Source organism: Hippocampus bargibanti, linkage group LG18 (assembly GCF_051943395.1).
Source record: "Hippocampus bargibanti isolate YZ-2025 linkage group LG18, ASM5194339v1, whole genome shotgun sequence".
NCBI classification, from domain to species: domain Eukaryota; kingdom Metazoa; phylum Chordata; class Actinopteri; order Syngnathiformes; family Syngnathidae; genus Hippocampus; species Hippocampus bargibanti.
The window spans coordinates 3,535,564-3,556,924 of record NC_142751.1 but is presented as its reverse complement, the minus strand read 5'-3'; the positions used below and the strand labels follow the sequence as shown (position 1 = coordinate 3,556,924).

General features: G+C 44.8%; 2 protein-coding genes across 3 annotated transcripts; both read right to left on the bottom strand.

Annotated features, from left to right (window-relative positions):
* Position 1: 1 nt before the first annotated feature.
* On the bottom strand, positions 2-11,828 carry lg18h2orf42 (linkage group 18 C2orf42 homolog). The gene is made up of 9 exons (XM_089020389.1): positions 11,673-11,828; positions 4,412-4,766; positions 3,666-4,311; positions 3,473-3,595; positions 3,288-3,392; positions 3,029-3,133; positions 2,853-2,953; positions 2,635-2,776; positions 2-1,747 (listed from the first exon to the last, which is right to left on the bottom strand). The coding sequence occupies exons 2-9, from the start codon at positions 4,757-4,759 to the stop codon at positions 1,545-1,547; spliced, it is 1,773 nt and encodes a 590-aa protein (XP_088876515.1). The 5' UTR covers positions 4,760-4,766; positions 11,673-11,828; the 3' UTR covers positions 2-1,544.
* A 140-nt stretch (positions 11,829-11,968) lies between these two features.
* Positions 11,969-21,123, bottom strand: LOC148884252 (cytotoxic granule associated RNA binding protein TIA1-like). Of its 2 annotated transcripts, none has more exons than XM_089020391.1 (11): positions 21,039-21,123; positions 19,705-19,801; positions 19,168-19,266; positions 18,434-18,488; positions 18,266-18,353; positions 18,116-18,191; positions 17,924-18,029; positions 17,714-17,812; positions 17,525-17,609; positions 12,953-13,237; positions 11,969-12,700 (listed from the first exon to the last, which is right to left on the bottom strand). In XM_089020391.1, exons 1-11 carry the CDS (start codon positions 21,047-21,049, stop codon positions 12,574-12,576), a joined length of 1,128 nt encoding a protein of 375 aa, XP_088876517.1. In that variant the 5' UTR covers positions 21,050-21,123; the 3' UTR covers positions 11,969-12,573. The 2 variants fall into 2 exon arrangements, with proteins under 2 accessions (XP_088876517.1, XP_088876516.1); XM_089020390.1 differs by lacking the exon at positions 21,039-21,123 and adding an exon at positions 20,641-21,004.
* Between the last annotated feature and the right edge of the window lie 238 nt (positions 21,124-21,361).

Below are 21,361 nucleotides of genomic sequence, written 5' to 3'. Positions count from 1 at the left end.
AATTCGCACAAACGCACATGACTGCCGCTTTACTGATTTTATTATTGAAGAAAAAGAAGAGGGAGTGATAAACCCTGATGTTTAAAAGACAGTATACTTTTCACGCTTTCAAACACTTCAAATAAAAAGTAATTAAATCGTTATTTCTGTTTGTGCATTTGGTGCGCGGTCACTCTGAAACAATGTCCTGTTTTCTCATAAGTGATGGAAATTAAAACATATCCAAAACATTTTTTATTGATTCACAGATGAATCAGAAAAATAATTGACTGATTCATTCGTGGAATATTTTCTGGTTGAAGCCCAAAACGTATACAGGTAACATCCGAGTTATAACAGGGTTCCGGTCTGACAAAACGGTCGTAAGTCAAACGGTTGTAAGTCGAAATTCATTCAAATTGGCCGACGTGATGTTTACACGACAGGATAGTATATGATGTCAATCTGTTGTTTTTAAGCAATGTTTTCTATTTAATACTATTATAGACCAAACTGTTTACAATTAGTTCATTTATAAATGTGATCAATTTTAGTGTCATTTTTATCAATTTGTATTTCGTATTATTGATTTTTATTACGATATAACTGCACCTGTAATATATACCAAGCTGTTTACTATACAGTTCATTTATAAATGTTGTACTTATGTTTTAGTGTTGTTTTTATCATTTTATATTTCATATTATCGATTTTATTACTGTATAACTGTACCTGTAACGTATACACAGCTGTTTACTGTACAGTTCATTTATAAATGTTATAATTATCTTTCAGTGTTGTTTTTATCATTTTATATTTCGTAATATCAATTTTTATTACGGTAGAACTGTACCTGTAATATAACTGTTTACTGTACACTTCATTTATAAATGCTATACTTACCTTTTAGTGTCGTTTTCATCATTTTATATTTCATATTCTCGATTTATATTTTATAAAGTGGGTTCTAGAAAAATAAGACATCAAATGCTCAATCAAAATGTTTTTTTCCCAAGATGGCGGCACGTGAACATGCAGCGGCTTCCCCTCTCTCTCCCGGCAAATTGGTGTTTTCGTGTATGTGTTTGTTAAAGTCATTATAACTGCCTTGCACGCTGGGTCCGAGAGGACAGTAATTTCATTTGTGCTGTATGTCATGCATGTAAGCATATTTGACAATAAAGCTGACTTTGACTTTGACTACAGCTGTTGAAAAATGGCTCTCCCTGCTAACGGCCAGAAGAGGTCGCCTGACACGCACGCTCGGACTCAGGCGGACGAAAAAGCAGTGTACCGTACTACAGGAGATGTTGCCAAGACGGTATCTGCACTGTATAACTACTGTATTGAGTGTAGTTACGCAGTAGATTGCTGTGCAAGTGTGTGACATGCTGGCTGGCCAAAATTGTAACACGCGTTGCCGGCTGCTTGCGCGTTGCGGTGCCAGGCGTAGAATTAAAAAAAAGGGTCAGGCGGTTGTGGTCGTAAGTACGGGTGGTTGTAAATCGCGCCGGTCGTAACTCGGATGTTCCCTGTATATTTATTTATCTGTTATCGTCATTTTTTTATGTTGAATTTGATGACGTTGGCTCACTTGTGACGAGTCCCGCGGTGGCGTGAACGTCATTGGCAGGACATTCCGCTTGATGTACGCTCTGCTCATGTCCAAACTGGAAGAGGATCCTCAGCTCGCCCATGTGACAGCGTGGGAGCACTTCGGGGGTCCACTCGATGACAAAAGGGCTGGGGTCCTCCGGGTCATCCGAGCCTGGCCGTGGTACAGCCGGAGACGAAAAAAAACGGTCAAATTCCCACTAAGACAGTGGTCGGGAACCTTTTTGACTAAGAGAGCCATAAAAGTAAAATATTTAGAAATGTTTTTCAGCGAGAGCCACACGCACGCGCGCGCACATACAAACGCTCGCGTGCGCGCGCGCACATACAAACTCTCGCGTCGCGCACACACACACATGCACGCGCGGCCATTTTTCAACAAAATATCAGAATGTATTATTTAAAATAACTTTGTGATAGTACTCACCGTTAACATGCAACGTTTTCCGTTCCTCGTGTTTGGTAAAAATCCAGGAAAACGATCGGAATGAAATTCAATTTGCCGGTCCAGAGGCGAAGTTACTGCTAGCTCGCCTGCACACGGCTCATAAGCTTCCACACTTGCTATCTGCAATCTACTTCTCACAGAAGTATGTCGATGCTAACGTTAACATGGGGCTTGTTAAAATGTCACTGACATTCGACTGTTTCATCAATGGTATTGTTTCATTGCAAATTAGAATCAGAACATTTTCTCTCCTCTAATGCTCCGGTGCCTTCACACTGAAGTGCACAACGTGGGCTCATTTAAAGGGGCGTTTACCTATTTCAACATGACGGCCACTATCATCCAATCAACATGGCGCTTTCGGCCATTCTAGGTCAGTGTCATCCAATCAAAATTGTGCTTTCCGCCAACTGCAGCCCCAACGGGAAATGAACGGCGAAAAAAACGACAATATGTGTTATAATATGTAATATTTATCGGCGAGCCATATGCAATCATCAAAAGAGCCATATATGGCTCGCGAGCCATAGGTTCCCGACCCCTGCACTAAGGGGTGCTAACGTTTCATGCTAATTTAAATGGGAGGCGCTTACCGACTTTGAGGAAGGTCCGCAGCGTCCCGTCTGCCCGGACGCCGTCCGGAGGCTCGGTTTCAAGCGGAGATTCGGGACAGTGAAAGCGGGAGTAGGAACCATCGACGTTGCGAACAAAACTCTGAGTGAGCTCCAAGTGCAACTGGCGGACAGACGATGGCGGCGCTGACGTCAGACTGCGGAAAGGGGGAGGGGCGCCCGTTTTGGGGCCGGTTTACCTCAGGGGTGTCAAAGATGCGTTGGACCTGCGCCAGGTTTGTGATATGCCACGTGTACTTGGAAAAGGAGACCTGAGGGGTGCCGTCATCGCCCACCAGTGCTGAAGCGGGCGGCGAGATATGACGGAGTTAGGGCTAAGCTCGGTTAGCGATTAGCCCGGTGAAAAAAAAGGCACCTGTGGTGAAGTTGGGCAGACGTCTTTTGGAGCCCGGCGACAGGCGAGCCTGCAAAGCATTGAAGAACTTCTGCGGAATGTAGTACACCAGAGGTTCAGGTTTTCCTGCGGGGAAACAGAAAAAAATTGCGTGAGAACAGCTAAATACGACTTCACTGTGTTTGCTTTGAAACATGGGCTTCACCAATGGACCAGATTCTGGAACACCACAGTAACATTTTATGGTCCTAAACATTTTAGCGGATATTTGCTAGCTTACCGTCAAACTGGTAGTGCATCATCTGCTGGATCCGCTCGGTGACGCCGGTCAACCACTGGGAGAAACTCAGGGAGGCGGAGGCCTCGTCCGCCGCCTGACCGCCACCTGGGCCGCGGCGGTTCAATGACCAGAGTCAGATGACGAGGAAGAAGAAGAAGCCTTCAATGATGCCTGCCGAGCAGTACCCGAAAGAGCTTCATCCAGGCGCGGCATTTTGGCTTTGTGAGGGTATTTGATGACTTCTGCGGGAAGAGGTGGGGGCCTCTCGCAGGGGACGAGGACTCTGCCGGTTGGGGTTGCGACGATACCTGAAAAACACAGCGGGGAAATCCATTCATTGGGTTCATCTCTTGGTGACCATCGCATGGCGACACGTACCGTTTGTTGCCGAGGTGATGAAGGCGGCAAATTCCCATGCCAGTTTGTCATCGCTGGCAAAGGCGCAGACGCAGGCGTAAAAGTGCAGGCAGGGGCGTGAAGGGTCCGAGTCGGCGGCGGCGGTTGTCTCGAATCTCCGCGGGCGGCAGTTGCAGTGAAAGGCCGCGTGGCGCCGTGTAACGAACGCTTCCCGAGACACCTTGGTGCCTTTCGCCGGATTCGACAGTCCGCCACCGCCGACCGTCAAGTGCAGAAGGCCCAGGGGGTGCGCCTCATCCGGCCGGCACTTGACCACCACCGTGTCGCCGGACACCCGCTGCACTAGGGGTCCGGGGGTCTCGGTGGCCAAGCTCCACAGCTCCTCCTTGACCCTGGCGGGGGCCGTCAGCGCCTCCAGGGCCGAGCTCTTGACGCTGAGCGGGACGGCGGAGCGGCCGCACTCCACGGCTGCCTTGATGTGGACGCAAAGGGCGTCGGGCCGGGCTGAATTGGAACCCTGCCCACAGGATGGCACCAAACAGCGGCCCACGTTGATCTGAGACAGCGGGGGGTCCCGATGGCACGTGCCGATGGCGGCGTCCGTGGCTGCCAGCTCCACGAAGCCCAGACGGGCGCACGCTCGGCCTCGGTGGCAAACGGAGAACACCTACAAAACCAGTAAAATGAGATCTCGGAGGTCAAAAGCGGCGCACGAAGCTTTCGTACGGAATTGAAACGGGTCCCGCAAGAAGTGATGTGGGACCAACCTGAATGCCGCCGCCCCCGTCGTCATCCCGCTCCCTTCTGTCTCGCCCCTCGCTGTCGACGATCACTCGGAATGCATCCACGGAGCCCTTGCGCCCCGCCCCGGTCCCTGAGGTGGCGTTTCGGAGCGAGATCCCGCAGGCCTTGTTCTTGCAGCTGAGCCCCCGCGTGCCGTTGTAGACGCCGCAGCGGGGACATTTGCGGATGCCGCGCAGGGTGGCCCTCCCCAGGTTGGAGAGAAAGGTCGGCGTCGAGGTGGACCCCGGCGTCTTGGGGCGGACGTCCCCCTGTTTGGCTGCGAGCGGGGGGGCCGACAACGCTGGGATGACGGGGGGTGACACGCTTTCCATTGCCTGACTGGTCAAGGGGGAAATGTTTGCATATGTTAGCGTGTACGGTTTTCAAAATAAAGGTTGTGTTTAAAATCATTCAATCATCCCCTACTCCCTTAGGCAGTTTTGAAAGGCGTTTATTTGGACACACAAAATGAAATGTGTGAACGCTGACGAGTGTGGCTGCCGCTGCTCACCCACAGAAAAAATGTATCTCGTGACCTTGAGAGTTTTGAAAGGCGCTTATGGAATGTATTATGGAATGTATTATTATTATTATTATTATTGTTTTTGAGCTCGAGGCCAAATAATGAGAACGGTGCTTTGGCACCATCTAGTGCATTGGTGTCCAAACTACGGCCCGCGGGCCAACTGCGGCCTGCAGTCCATTTTTAATTGGCCCGCAATAAATTTTATAAACAGAATAGAATATGGCCCGCACTTCTAAGTTTTAACACCAGGGGGAGCTACTGTTGATCAAGGCAGTCGCTCCACCAAAAAGCCCAATCCCAGAAGAAATTTACCCGTTACTAAACATGGCAGAACCAAAGAAGCGAAAGGTAGAAAGTGAGTGCAGAAAATTTCAGGCACGGTGGGAGAATGAATATTTCTTCAAAGAATTCAAGGGGAAGTGTGTCTGTTTGATCTGCGCTGAAACTGTGTCAGTTATGAAAGAGTATAATGTACGACAAACCTACAGTGTAGATTTTGCTGCAGTAGTCATTTGTCATCAAGGTGCACAATGCAACGTTTGCATTGCTTGCTACAAGCCACTAAGCCCCTTTCATAAGTCTCACATACAGTTTACAGTCACGGTTTCATGTAAATTTACGTTTTGTAGCGTCACATATGTTGTTAGATTCTTTTGAATCTTTCTCCTGGGCTGAGGTTCTGTGCATCTATTTTGGAAAACGACTTGCTTATAACGAGAAAGTCCGGAAGAAAGAAGCAGGCTTCTGATTGGCTGCCGTGCCGAGTATGCAAATTTCAACTGCAGGTAGCCTATGTCTGTGTGCTTGGCGACTGCACAGGTGTACTGTTTGCGCGTGAAGGCGAGGGCGTCCGTGGCGAGTTTGTAGAGGCGCGGTCAGGACAATCCATCCATGATTTTGCGGAATTTAACACAATTTTATTGAGCTTGAATATTTCGTTGTGTAATATGTTTTGAATGTTGAGAAAGTGATTCAATTTTTCAATAAATGTTGATTTCTTAACTTTGCCCCTTCGATTGAAACTTAATAAAAACAGACGCAATCTTGATAAATCACAGTGCACGTTATTTTAATCTATTTCCATTTCCTCCTCCAAGTATCTGCGAAATAGTATGTAAACGCCATATCTTGCATATTCCTTGAGACAAATTTATTAACTGATCAGGGATATTTTTCACATTTGAAAGACAGTTAATAAATTGGGTTGTAGTGTACTTACTGTGCTATGGTTTGTACACACTACATTTAAAGGACAACTGGCACCATTTTTTTTGTTTCCCACTGACATCAGAAAAACGTTTTATAGCATCTAAAATACCCAAAACAGGCAGGCTGATATTTTTAGTTAAATGAAAAACACCAATAAAAATGACTTCAAAATGAATCCGGAAATGGCCAGCTTCAGAAGGTCCCACCCCCTTGTTCGTGACGTCACGCCAAGACGTCTTGCCTTGCTCGAGAATCAAAACAATGGCTTCAGATTCGGAGAAGATGCTTTCTCTTTACTCATCCAGTTATGAATATGATTCAAATAGTTCTGAAGAGGAAAGCATAGATGTTTGCAATTGATTAAAGGAGTCCTCCCATATCAATTCGAGCCGTCAATGACAGCAATGTAGCACCCAGAAAATCTAGAAGATGGCGCCCAAGCTCCATTGGAAATGGGCTGACTTGTTAGCTGGGAATTTGTGTCAGCGAATATCAAATAGTTGTCTTGGTGCAACACACAACGATTCACCATCGCATTATTTATGTGTTTTCCTTCTAATTTCGCCATCAACATGGATCAACACGAAGTTTTCAGACTAAACAAAGTACCGCAAAATGCATTGTGTGTCGCTTTCTCGGTCAGGGGTGGTCCAAACGTGACATCACATGGGGATCGTCATCAACTCGAAAACAAGACTTCATGAATATTCAGCGCAAGTCTTAAAACGTAAACTCTAGTTATATGCTGTGGAATCTTTGTAAAATATGCTCAGTCGAAGTCATTTGAAGTGATTTTACAAATTATGGACATAACTTGTCCGGAGGCGTCGGTTGTCCTTTAATGCTTTGGGTTTAGTATTTCCGGCCCAAACGCTCCGTCCAAATGCTCCTGGCCTGGCCCCTCTGTCAAATCTTAGAACCCAATGCGGCCCGCGAGTCAAAAAGTTTGCCCACCCCTGATCTAGTGGCACCTCGGAAGAAGTTCATTTACTCTGAATAAGGCTCGTTGTTTTCCTCCAACTTTTCTTTTCGGCTTTTCCCTTCAATGGGTCGCCACAATCAGTGTCCTCCATCTTCTGAGGTTTGATCCGCATGTTTGTTTTGGCCAAGTTTTACGTCGGATGACCTTCCTGACACAACCCTCTGTACTTATCCGGGCTTGGGACCGGCACAAGAAGACACTGGCTTATGTCCCTTTGTGGCTACAGAACAAGCAACTCGCTCAGTAAAAGGCTCCCTAACACAAAAAAACTCATGGCATCAATTCAAATACACCGTCGCCGTCTTTCTTTCACTTTTATTTGTGAACGATGGACGCCAGACGCCATCCGGACTATAATTAATTTTTTCCTTGAGTTCATGGATTGCGTATCCAGCATGCTTTTGTACTGTAGTGAAGTGAAAAATAAACTTATGCGTTAGTTTTTGCTATTTTGAATGTTGCTTTGCCGATTACCATTTTGTGTTTGGGACTCTTGCAATAGTGACTGATTAAATTCAATAATGCACTCGACATTGTTCTATACACACGAGAGAAAACACGAACGGCAGCATGTACATATGAAAAACAGTGATTATTGCAAGCGATTAAAATATATCTGAATACAACACAATTCAGTACAATATATGGAAAACAAAAACTGCAACGTTTACATTACTTATTCTGCAACACAGTGGTACCTCGGTTCTCAACCATAATTAGTTCCAGGACCCTGTTTGAAAAGCGATTTTTTTCGAACACCGAAACCACCTCTTTGCTCCTGTCACTTGCGAGTTGACAACGGCCGTTCTCCACCCGCTGTCATTCTCTAATCACGGACACGGGGAATTTATACGGTTCGCGATCACCTCGCCAATGCCGGATGATTGGCTCAACTCGCCACCGTACCTGGACTCTTCCTTCGATGCGCAAGTGTATGCGGTCCGAGGTATTTTCCCCGCATCCCGTAAATTTATGTCATCTTCCGGGATGGGAATTTTGCACCCTCGTGTGCCATTTGCTTTTTGGCGTAGTAAGCGGGTCGGATCACCCCCTGCCTTCTTACTCGCTGTGTTTTCTTTTATTTGTGAATAAACATCCTGCTTGGTTAGTAAGTGTCTGTTTTGGGATCCCAAACATTCCACTACGTTCCGACAAGTCATCTGCCGTCACTCTTGCTCGGAACGTGACAGCTTCGGATGACTCGGCTACAGGATGTTCTTTTCTCTTAAAATATCTATCCAATGACACTTGCTCTCACTCCCACAGCAACATCACTAGATTTCACAGCCTCCTTATTCTTTAATATCGTACTGATCGTAGATTTCGCCATGCTGTATTCCCGCGCCAGATCAGACACTCGCACACCTCCTTCATATTTTGCGATTATTTCTTTCTTAAATGCAATAGTTGTACGCACTACTTTTCTTTTGTCACTTTAAGCAGCACTTACTTTCTTTGGAGGCATGATTAGGTGCTAAAACTCTTCGTACACCTATATTAAACGCTAGAGCAAAAGCAGCACGTCCGCTAGCGACAACAGTTGGTCACGAACAGAGCGATACACCCGTGCGCCGCTCAGCTCCCCGCCCTCGCGTACGCACTCACGCGTCGTATTGGTGTTCGAACGCCGAAGCAAGAATATCTCGAATATTTTGTTCGAACACCGATTTGTTCGAACAATGAGGCGTTCGAGAACCGAGGTACCACTGTACTTTAAAAAAATCTTCCATCTTCTTCTGCTTCCCCTTTTCACCTTTTAACACAAAAGATTCAATATTGTTTAACATTTCTAAACAATCTGATGCATTTTCTCTCGACTCTAAGTAAACTCGTAATTGCATAACACTTTCCAACGCTTGTGTCTTCGTTGGAATAGGTGTGTATGCTATGTCAGTTGGTTCTTCATCCTCATCATCCTCGTCATTCTGGGAATCTTCTGGGGATATTTAGCTTGAATTTCTGCTGCGATATCTGCATCTGACAAGCTTTGGAATGTCGCAATGTCATTATCTGTGAGACTAATAAAGGCATATCCAATCCAATCCAATCAACTGTAACATACGATCCAATGTCGGCGACTTTTAGCGTTTCAGCCATCACTGCAAGAGGAATGTTGTCTTCTTCATCCTCTGCAGATGTTTCTTTACTGCTTTGATCAAATTTGCAGTGACGGAAGCAGTTCTTGATGGTATTTTACCCGATAGGTACACCATGCTCCATGCTCTGGAAATTGCCCTAATGGCATCCAAAACAGTCCATTCCAGCTCTTTCCCCTTTTCCATCGCTTTCATGACACCCTCTTGTAAAAATATTGTTCTGTAGTGGACTTTGAGATTTTGAACGATTCCCCTGGTCCATGGGCTGCGTATGGTTTGCGGTGTTCGGTGGCAAAAACACCACCCTGATGCATTTCAGGTCTTAGCTGTCTGGATTGGGATGGGCTGGACAGTTGTTGATAACCAAGCATATTTTCCTCTTCTCACGCCTGAGCTTCGTATCCCAGCTTTGAAGCCATTCATTGAAAATGTCTGACGTCATCCAAGCGAATTGGTTTGCTTTGTAGGAGACTGGCAAACTCTTCACGCCACTGAAGCACCTTGGTTTGTTTGCTTTGCCGATAACGAGTTTTAATTTATCGGTACCCGTCATGTTTGCGCACGGCATGATTGTCTTTCCTTGGAACGTTTACCCCCCCCCCCCCCCCCCCCCCTGGCAATCTTCATCTTTGTAGACATATGATTTGTCTGGCTCCAGCTTGTAAAACAAACCAGTTTCGTCAGCGTTGTAGATGTCGTCGGGTTTGTAATCCCTCAGCAGCTCTTGCAGTCTGCCATTCTGCCAGTCGTCAACTGGCTTCTGATCCACTGTCTTGGCCTCTCCAGTAATTTTGCGTAGCTTCAGATCCGTCCGTTTTTGAACCGATTTAACCAGCCTTTGGAGCATTTGAAGTCGTCATGGCCCAATTCTTTTGCTAGCATTTCTGCCTTGGTCTGCAGCATCACACCTGATACAGGGATGTTATGGTTCCTCGCTTGCCTCATCCAGGTATCCACTGCGTCCTCAACATCAGGGTGTGCTGCCTTTCTCATCCTTTCTGATGCAGGGCCGAAGTCCAACATGCTGTCTTTATTTTATCTTTACTCTTCAACCACGTTGATAAAGTATTCTGCGGCACGTCGAACTCTTTCGCAATGGAGGATTTGCTTCTTGTTGGATTCTCCGCCACAGCCACTATTGCCTTGTACTTCGTTTCAATATCACAATTCTTACGTTTCCCCATGGTTCAAATTGGTGTTGAACAACTGTATATAAGAAGACTATGTTTCAGATGCTATTGCAGCAGTAATGAATGATGTGAGCTCTGCTCCACCGTTTTTATAGTGCTCGAGGATTACAGTCCAAGACACGAAAGCTGGTCACGTGACCAACGGTGTTAGCCGAAAATCAAACAATACGGCGTTTATAGATTTCGCTAATGGTGGTGTTGAAATCCTTAAGCAAATATTGATTCAGCTTTAAGCTGCTTTTATATTGATATAAGCAGACCAAATTGGCTGGCGGGAGATGAAAAGGGCATTTTAGTAACCGGATTATCGTAATAACCGGGTATCGTACTAACTAACCGGAACTAATTATATCATAAAAGACTAGAGATTTGCCGGGAAATGAAAATAGTATCGTCATAAGCAGATAAGAAGATAACCGATATCGATCTAACGAGACTTTACTGTATTTTATTTTTATCAAAACTGTGTGCATAGGTGAGGCACACAGTTCTCCTGCATCATGAGAGGGGGCGCTTGTGATTCCAGAGATTCTTCTTGTGACTCCTCGGCTGCAGAATAATAGAATTAGTGACAGCAAGCTACAGTAAACAGTTAGCAAGTTAAGTGCAACCATCCAGTAATTTTTGTGTTGCTTGGCCTTATTTTCAGAATGTAGGATTACATATCTAAATTGAAAGAACTTTGTAAACTGGACTTTCAATCGAAGCAGGAGATAATTAAATCAAGACCAACACCGGATTGTATAGCTCACAAACGGTGAGGGATGGATGTAGCTCTCCTGGACCGCTTTTCAGCTTTTTGGCACAGAAGGATCTCATTGAAACTATTCCTGACAAAGTTGCCCCAGCTCGTGCTCACTGTTCCATCTACTACAGCAGAAGTGCAGCGGTTGTTCTCAGCACTGAAAAGACTGAAAACATACAGTCGGAACAGGACTGATCAAGGACGACTTTCTTCACTGGCAGTGATCTCCATTGAGACAGAGAGACCGAAGAAAGATAAGGAAGGCTTGTACAAATAAGTTATCGATGCCATGGACTTCATTTATAAGTAAAGGTAACACGATAACGTTTTTTTAAATTCTTTTATCTGTGTTACAGTTTGTACGGACAAATTAAGTAGCATGATGTACGTTAGTTCTGACATTATTTGGAGCTTGAATAAAAACAAGTTCATCTTTTGACTGTCTCGCACAAAAAAAACACTTCAGGTCGACAATGAGAACATTTCCGGTCAGGTACCTGTGATAGTTCTTTGGTCAAGTTCGGCTCCGTTTCTGCCTCCAGATACGTTCGACCGACGCCATTGCTCCTTACATCGAATCATCCGCATTGCGCCTGTATCGACACTTCCAATTGGACCGACAGTCACGTGGGAAAAAGGTGGGCGGGGAATCCAGGGAGGTATCGCGGGGCGTGAGGCAAATATCAAAATGTGGTTGACAAGTGCGAATTTGCTTTGCACTCTGAACTCGGAAGACATTGTTCACGCTTCTGTACTCACCACGTCATATTCACATATGGACTCGACAAGGGTACCGAATGAACATCACGTCTTTATACAGATACAATTGAACAGAGCGCTCCATTATTTACAATAAGACTTCAAAATGGTGGAATGCAAAATAAAACAAAATAAAAAAAAAAACACTTCAAATTGAGTGATTTTTTTTAAAGTAGTTGTGCAATATTTATCTGCCTGGTAAGTAAAGACAAGCATGGCAGTTGTTTTCCCTGCGATACGTTGAAAATCCAATTTAAAAGATGTAAAAATAAAAGTAGGCAGCCGCTCAATGCTTTTTAAACAAAATGGCGGAGTGACTCCACAGGCAAGTCACCCTAAATAAACACTACAAAATAAAGGCAAAAGCTCTTGAATCAAGCCGAGAAAGGTGAAAAATAACAAAATTAAAACGATGTCGTCATCCTTTCGGATCGAGGGCGGGTGTAGGAGCGGTAGGGGAAGCGGAAATGGCGTACGTACGTAGTAAGAGCCCGACTTGTGTGTCAAAGTAGCAGTTCGTGCGCACCAAATCGTTCAGGTGACTCAGTCCGTCTTCCTTGCTTCTTCCTCAGTAATTTCCGACATTTCACAGAATGACTTCAGCACCCTGAGAACTGGCTAGGACTAACCGCGGAGAGATCAGTGGGTGTGAAAGCCGGCCTGGTTGGCCAGCATGGTGCCGTTGACGCCCTGGCCGGGTTCCACCATGCTGCCATTGCTGACAGCGCCGACGCCCGTCCACCCGGCGGCGGCAGAAGGAAGGGGGCTGAAAAACAAGCAGAAGTGGAGATGAGTCATGTTTTCGGACACCAAGTCTCAACTTGTCGGGTTTGATTTGCTTTCGCGGGCCGAATAAAATGATGTGGAGGCCCACATTTGGCCCCCGGGCCTTGACTTACACACCAATGCTTTATAGCGATCTAAAACATCAGTTTTCCCCTTCCTGGTGATCTGAAAAAGTTGACGCCCAACAAACCACTTTTTTTTTTTTTTTTATTTTTTTGGGGGGGGTACTCACTTGTAGCACTGCTGGTCCCAGCTCTGCCCATAGACGCCGTAGCTGGGTACCTGCCAGCCGTTGGGCACGTACTGTCCGATCTGCTGCGTGTTGCCGTACCACTGCCCCCACTGGTTGTATGGCTGCGCCGCAAAGCTCACTGTGCTTTGAGGCAACTGGACCTGCTGGACGGGGTTGACAAGGTCTGTGGTCTCCTTGCCCCAGTAGCACTTGACCACAAAGCCTTCCACCGACGTGCCGTTGACCGAGACGATGGCGTGGGCAGCCGCCTCGTGCGAGTTGAACCTGGCGGTCATAAAATGGCTCTTGATCAAATGTCATCCCCCAGACGCCATCTTAGCCATCGGAATTGGGCTTTTTGGGGGCGAACTGTCACTCTTATCAATGCCACAAGATGGGGTCAGAGCACTTTTAAGGCGTTCATACAACCCAAGTGCTCTTGTGTGACAATTACAGGGATGCATTTGGGAATTTAAAAATGTCTGAAAAGGTGGTCAAATTCTAAAACGGATGGGTCCCGATTTAACTAGATTGCCAAAGTATACTAAACTGTTTGAAATAGACCAAAATACATGATATTGGGGCATGATATTTCTAAATTACTAATGAAAAACCATTATTTGACAAAATGTATTGTTCTATACAGTGGTTCTTAACCTGGGTTCGATCGAACCCTAGGGGTTCGGTGAGTTGGTCTCAGAGGGTCGATAGATCCTCCGCCACAGAGGTCCACCCCTTAGTCTAGACCAGGGAAAACTACGGCCCGCGGGCCACATACGGCCCATTAGACTTTTTAGTACGGCCCGCCGAACTTGTCCGAATTACAGTAAAAACAGTGTCTGAAAGTCATGACAAAGTTAGTGGACAAGAGGGCAGACAACTCTGAAAAGCTGCCTGCCCCATTTTCACAACTTGAAACACAATAAGACGAGTAATCGCAAAAAAAAAAAGGATTGTAGCAAAGTATAAAGTTTATATTTTAAATCAATGCTGTACCTACCGCAAATGCTACCTTGCTTAATTTATGGTAAATATCCGTGGCTGTAGATTTTGTTCCAGTTATCGCTTGTCGTCATTGTCACAACGCAATGTTTGTGTTCCCTGCTACGAGCCACTAAGCGGCTTTCATAACTCTCAAGTACTCTTTACAGTCACGGTTTAATGTAAATTTACGTTTTGTAGCGTCACAAATTTTGTTAGCTTCTTTTGAATCTTTCTTCTGGGCTGAGGTTCTGTGCATCTATTTTAGAAAATGATATGCAAATGCACGAACTTATAACGCTTGGGAAAGTCCGGAAGCAAGAAGCAGGCTTCTGACTGGCTGCCGTGCCGAGTATGCAAATTACAACTGCAGGTAGCCTATGTCTGTGTGCTTAGCAACGATACACGTGTACTGTTTGCGCGTGAAGGCGAGGGCGTCCGTGGCGAGTTTGTATAGCGCGCGGTCAGGACAATCCATCCATGATTTTGCGGAGTTCAACACAAGTAGATATTATTGAGCTTGAGTATTTTGTTGTGTAATATGTTTTGAATGTTGAAAGGGATTCCATTTTTCAATAAATGTTGATTTCTTTAACTTTGCACCTTTGATTGAAACTTATTAAAAACAGGCGGAATCTTGATAAATCACAGTTCGTATGTTATTTTAACCTATTTCGATTTTTTCCTCCCAGTATCTGCGAAATAGTATGTAAATGCCATATCTTGCCTATTCCTTGAGACAAATTTATTAACTGATAAGGGCTATTTTTCAAATTTGAAAGAGTTAATAAATTGGGTTGCAGTGTTCTTACCATGCTATGAGGTTTGCACACACTACATTTTAATGCTATAGTATATCCGGTCCAAACAATCAATCCAAATGCTCCTGGCCGGCCCCACGGTCAAATTTTAGAACCCATTGTGGCCCGCGAGTCAAAAAGTTTGCCCACCCCTGGTCTAGACTGCAGTTAGTAGGCAGTCATTGGAAGAAGGGTTCTGTGAATGAGCATATGAAACTGGTGGGGTTCGGTGCCTCCAACAAGATTAAAAACCACTGTTCAAATTTATCAACAATTTCAATTTAAGTCAAATAATTTATTCATCCATAAAATAAACATTTTCAATTTTCTTTTGTTACTACACAATCAATCCTGTGCTCCACATTGCAACCATCCGCCATGTTGGATGTCAATAATGCAATGCACCATAGGTAAATGACTATTCGATGATCTCTTTTGGCAGTTTCCGGTGGATCACGGAAAAGCCCGAGATATTCTCTACGACGACTTTGGAACGCAGCGAAACAAATGCAAGGTGATTCTGGCTCAATATCACTAAGGCAAGATGGCAGAAGACAAAGGTTAAAACCTCTGAAGGGAAACAGTTTTCAATTGCTGTTGAACTAAATTTGTTTATTTAGCTATTGTAACAGAAGTACAGTGATACCTCAGTTTACGAACTTAACTGCTTCCCAGAAAGTGTGTGTAAGGCAAAAAGTTCATCTTCCAAACATTTATTGTTGGATTAACTGTTGTTCTTCCTGGTTCATTGCTTCTACGGGTGTTGATGGAAGAGGATGGTTAATTCATCAGGAAGCCAGGTGTAGAACAGAAAATTGGTTTAATCTTGAAGAGAGCGGAGACATCGTGGTGTCGGCTAAGGAGGAAGCATGGCGAGAGAGAGAGAGAGAGAGAGAGAGAGAGAGAGAGAGAGAGAGAGAGAGAGAGAGAGAGAGAGAGAGAGAGAGAGAGAGAGAGAGAGAGAGAGAGAGAGAGAGAGAGAGAGAGAGAGAGAGAGAGAGAGACTGCGGGAGTATTTATGCGGTGCACAGTGTGTGACGCGATAGGATGTGACGTAATGTAAATGCGACATCATGTAAAGGAAGGCAGGATATGATGTATCAGGGAGTCCAAAATGTAAACAAAGATTAGGAAGCAATGTTGAGAGATGTTTGTATCGCGAATTACCCCAACATTTATCTCCCATAAGAAACCATTAAAATGAGAATCCATTCCCAGGTCCCCATAAAACATAAATGTCTACGAAATAAGCATTAAAACTACACAAAATATACCTTATTTTATGTATAATAAATGTGCTATTGTCTTGTAATGAAAGAAATAAACTGTCCTGTGTAATAAAGTTGTTTTATCGACCTTTGTGATGGTCGATGCAGTTGCCTCTTGATGATATCCGAATGAAGTTGCCGTGCTTTCTCGGCGATAATACCCTCCCTCACAAAAGTTGCCGTGCTTTATCTGCGATAATACCCTCACTCACAATGTCCCCTGCTAGCTGCTTTTCGTTAATCCAAATCAACAGAGGTTTTTCAACCTCTTCTATTGCCTGAAACTGTTGCTTAGACAACACAAAAAATACACTTAGCCACACACGCACCCTTAATAGCTTCCTTGTTCTTAAAGGACAACCAACACCATTTTTTTGTTTTCTAACTGACATCAGAAAAATGTTTTATAGCATCTAAAATACCCAAAACATGCAGGCTGATATTTTAGTCAAATGCAAAACACCAATAAAAATGAGTGAGCGTGTTCTAAAACTACTTCAAAATTACCCCGGAAATTGCGAGTTTCAGAAGGTCCCGCCCCCTTGTTCGTGACGTCACGCCAGGACGTCTTCACCTTGCTATAGAATCAAAACAATGGCTTCAGATTCGGAGAAGATACTTTCTTGTTACACATCAAGTTATGAATATGATTCAAATAGTTCTGAAGAGGAAAGCAAAAATGTTTGCAATCGATTAAAGAAGTACTTGTGTATCAATTTGAGCCATCAGGACTCTAATGTAGCGTCTCAGAAAATGCACAACGTGGCACTCAGGCTCCGTTGGAAATGGGGTGATTTGTCTGCTGGGAATTTGTGTCAACTAGAATCAAATAGTACTCTTGGTGCAACACACAACGATTCACCATCGCGTTATTTATGCGTTTTCTCTTTCTCTGTCAGGGGCGTTCCTGACGTGACGTCATGTCAGGCATCGTCATAAACTCGAAAACAACACTTCCTCACGTTAAAACGTAAAATATAGCTATATGACGTGGAATCTTTGTAAAATACGCTCAGAAGTCATTTGAAATGATTTTACAAATTATGGACACAACTTGTCCGGGGCGTCGGTTGTCCTTTAAAGATGGTAGCAATAGTCGATTTAGCATACTGGTACTGGGACGCTAAATCACACAAACGCACACGTTGTTCGTGTTTTTCGATAATCTCTTTCTGCTTGACTGTCATTTTCTTTAGTGTCTTCTTCGGCGGGGTATTTTTCGTTCCCCTAGTAGCAAAAATAATCCAGTCGATAACAAACCATGTTGGCACTCAAAGAAACGGGGTGATGAAAACTAGTCCGCCAGCCACCGTGGCGCTACGTGTGGTTTGGTTCGTCCGCCGAAAACTAGTTCATCAGCCAAGACTATATGCTCGCGAATTTAATGTCCGTGATGCAAAAAGTTCGTGAGCTAAAGCGCTCGTCAGCTGAGGTATCACTGTACGCAGCTCACGTTGCAATATGCGCGCTTCATTGTAATCGACTCGCGCCGGTGGGCGCCCGCTGGCGGCTTGAAGACTGACCTCACAAACGAGTAGCCTTTGTCTGGGAAAACACGGATTTCCATGATTTGTCCAAAAGGTGAGAAGGTCTGTCTCATGATTTGGTCTGTGAACAAACAAGCATTTTGAAACTTGTCTCCTGAATCTTCCGGCGGCGACCAAAACAACCCACCGCGTTGAAAAGTGGATTTTTTTGGACTATAAGCTCACCGGTGAGACCTGCCGTGACTCCGCCGCAGTAGACGGTGCAGTTAGTGAGACTGGACTGGTTGACCACCTCGTCGAAGGACAGCTGCTTGCTGCTGCTCGCTGACAGACACACGGCAAGGCATCCACTTTTGGTTTCCACTTTCAAGCGTTTGGAACGCTCCCATATTTTTTTCTCAAAAAACAGCATTCTGTATTTCTTACAAGACTTACTCTCATTGGTGGTTTTGGGTGTGGGCTTCCGTGTGGCCCAGTTGGTCCTGATCTGCCTTCCTCCCAGCCACTGGCCTCCCATCTGCTGGATGGCGTTCTCCGCGTCCTGAGGACAACCACAACAACAACGAAGACTACGTCAAGTCGGCTGCACCGCTACCCATCCAGGGCATGAACGGACAAAGAGCCCACCCATTTGTTGAAGAAGGACACAAAGCCGTAGCCTTTGGACTTGCCGGTGGCCATGTCCTTCACCACCCGACAATCCCTGCAGAGAAACAAGACGGCAACATTAAGGGAGTCGTACTTTGGCTGTGGTGGCAACACTATTTGTTGCCTTACGATATTTTCCCAAAGGGACCGAATGCCGCCTTGATGTCCTCCGTGGTGATCTCAGGACTCAGATCTCCGACAAAGACGTGGAAGTGACCTAAGACACACTTTCAGCATTTGCAATCCCAAAAAGACAATCCGGATCTCTTAAGTCGAGGGCGTTTTCTCTGCACGTACTGCTCGTGTCCTTCTTTTGGCTGGTCGGCGTGGTGGCCCAGTTGACCTTGACTTCCTGCAAAGAGACACAACACGGCAAGGGAAAGCGGATGAGACGTGATCAAGGAGGCGGGGTGCTTGTGTTGTGATTAAGCCACTTGTCACACACCACTTTTACTTCAATTTGCTGATTTTGAGGCTTTTAATGGAGTGGCTTCTGTTTTGCATCATTACACGCCACCGTAGATTTGTTTTTCCTGAATTAAAAATGGTACGTACCTTTTCACAAATTAAGCACACAGTAGGAATTTAAGAATGGGCTATCAAAATGTCACACCCTCATAAATCAGGATACAAAATGGCAGTCAAAAAAATTGGGAGCAAATAACGGAAGGAAGTAAGGTCCAAATAACAAGGGACTTACAAACAAGTGAATTTTACGAACTTGTTATACTCCTCAAACGCTCCTTCAATACCTGTTGAGGAATAGAATATTTTCAACTGAATGTCGCTCCTGCTAACAAAGTGTGACGGCTAATAAAAAGAAGGTGGTACAGCAAACAAATAAAAATGATAATACACAGACCAGTCAAAGAGGCAGGCAGGATCAGCGTCCTTTCGCCTTCACCCAATCCAATTACGCTTGAAAATACTTTTGTTCTTTTTGGGGGGTTACAGTAGGGGCTTAGGTGTCAAAAATGGCACACCCAGCCCGGTCCGAGAGGCTCGTGTTAAAAGGGGAAAAGGTCGCTTACCTTACCCAGAATTTTCCGACCGTTCATGGCCGCAATGGTGGCCATGGCGTGTCTATGCTCATAAAATTCCACAAAGCAGTAGGGATCGTGACCGGCCGTCTGCAAAGCACGAGACAAAAAAAAATTTAACACATACAGTGATACCTCGGTTTACGACGCTTTAGCTCAAACTTTTTCACCTTACGAACATTAAATTCGCGCTAATATAATCTTGGCATACGAACTAGTTTTAGGCGGACGAACCAAACTACACAGTGCCAAGGTGGCTGGCGGACTAGTTTTTGGCAGAGTTAATGGTTTCTTATGGGAAATAAATGTTTGGCAGACAAACTTTTCGCCTTACACACAATTAAGTTGGTTAAGTAACTTAAGCTGAGGTATCACTATATAGACTTTTAGAATCTACTATTTTATCCATTACAAAAATGAGTAATCAGGTATTTTTTTGCACTAAAGCTTGTCCAAACTTGATTTCCCAGACTGCGTTTGACAGAGGATAAGCCATGTGAAAAAAAGGGGGGTGGGCAGGTGACTCACATCCACGATCATTTTACAACTCTTGCAGGGTCCGATCTGGCCAAATAACTCCAGGATAAGGGCTTCCGTCACATCTCGCGACAAGTTTCCCACGTACCTTAACACAAGCAAACAAGAGGGGGGACACATTAGATCAGTGGTTCTTAAACTTGTTGGAGGCACCGAACCCCACCAGTTTCATCTGCTCATTCACCTTCTTCCAATGACTGTGCCTACTAACTGCACTGAACATGAAATATTTTCGAGACCCCGAGTATTTTATAGAGTTTTTGCTGTGGTCACATGTTATAAACTGGTCATCATTTCAATAAAGAGATTCTTGATCCACCGCCAAATTCTTTTCCGTCACCCAAGATCACTGATGAAGATCAATAACGTATAGTAAAGTATTTTTATTCGCGGCGGTTATTGGTCACTATCCTTGCGAATAACGAGGCTAACGAGTAGTCAGTCATGCTTCTAATTTGACCTGAACTTACCTCGAGCTGCTAGCTTTTAAAATGGCACCGAGCTAATCTTAAACCAGGAAACACAGTCCAACTGGTTTTCATCATGACTATGGCTGGGACCGGTTATCAAATGAACCAAAATGCGAATACATTAACATGAAGGAGTAATACATAAAGAGACTCAGAAACAAACAAAAAATAGCAAGGCCTAAAATGCACGTTTTTAAATGGTCGCTTATTGAAATTAGCTTGTTAGCGCATTACATTGTTCAGACTGCTTTAATAAAAACGCACCTCTTCTCTCCGTTAAATTAGAAAAGAATTCCAAACAAAAAAACGTTGTCTATGCATACTGTATCATTTTTATAAGCGTCGGGATGGGTTTGGAGTACGTCGTCTGATTTGTTACGTTAGTACATTAGCTCAATGTTACGTGAGCGAGACAAGTGAGCTAAGCTAACAGCAAAGACGAGCGAGGAACACTCACAGGGTTTTGGGCTGCTCATCGTCCATCCTGTTTCAAACTTGATGGCCAACGCCGAGTTGCAAACGCGGGGCGGAGGACAAGTCCACGACCGACGCGAGCAGCTGCCTGTGACACCGTGTCCGCTCGCGTTTTGTGGCGCAGCACGAAGACGATAATACCGCCAAGACCAGGGGCGGGGGAAGAGTACAAGCTACGAAGCGAACAATGGGGTTGCAGACAAAGATGGCGGATCGTGGAGCTCTCGGCTGCCGAGCAAGGCGCATGCGCGGCACACCGACTACACAGGAACCCGTTAATATAAAATCCATATACGCAGACATCCACATGAGAGGTTTTTAATCAGATTTATCCAGAGAGTAATAAACTTAACATATAAATACGTTAATTTATGTACTCACAGCCCACACATGAAGCGCTTCGTAGCACACCAAGTGACCCGTATGTCGACGTGGCTGTCAATTCAGCACGAGCAACGTTCCAGTGACGAGCGGTGAGGATCATGGCTGGTGAGGCACTGACGTCATCATAGTCAGATTTACAAACATGAACTCTACAGAGTAGTTTACTCACCATTTGATTGGCAACAGTTAACGTATTTTGTTTAAAATTTCATGTCAGCGTTCTTTATATATACAAACTGTAGCATAGAAAAAAATAATTAAAAAAACGTTTTTATCATGTTACCTTTACTTGTAAATGAAGTTCATGCGCCGCTCCTTCC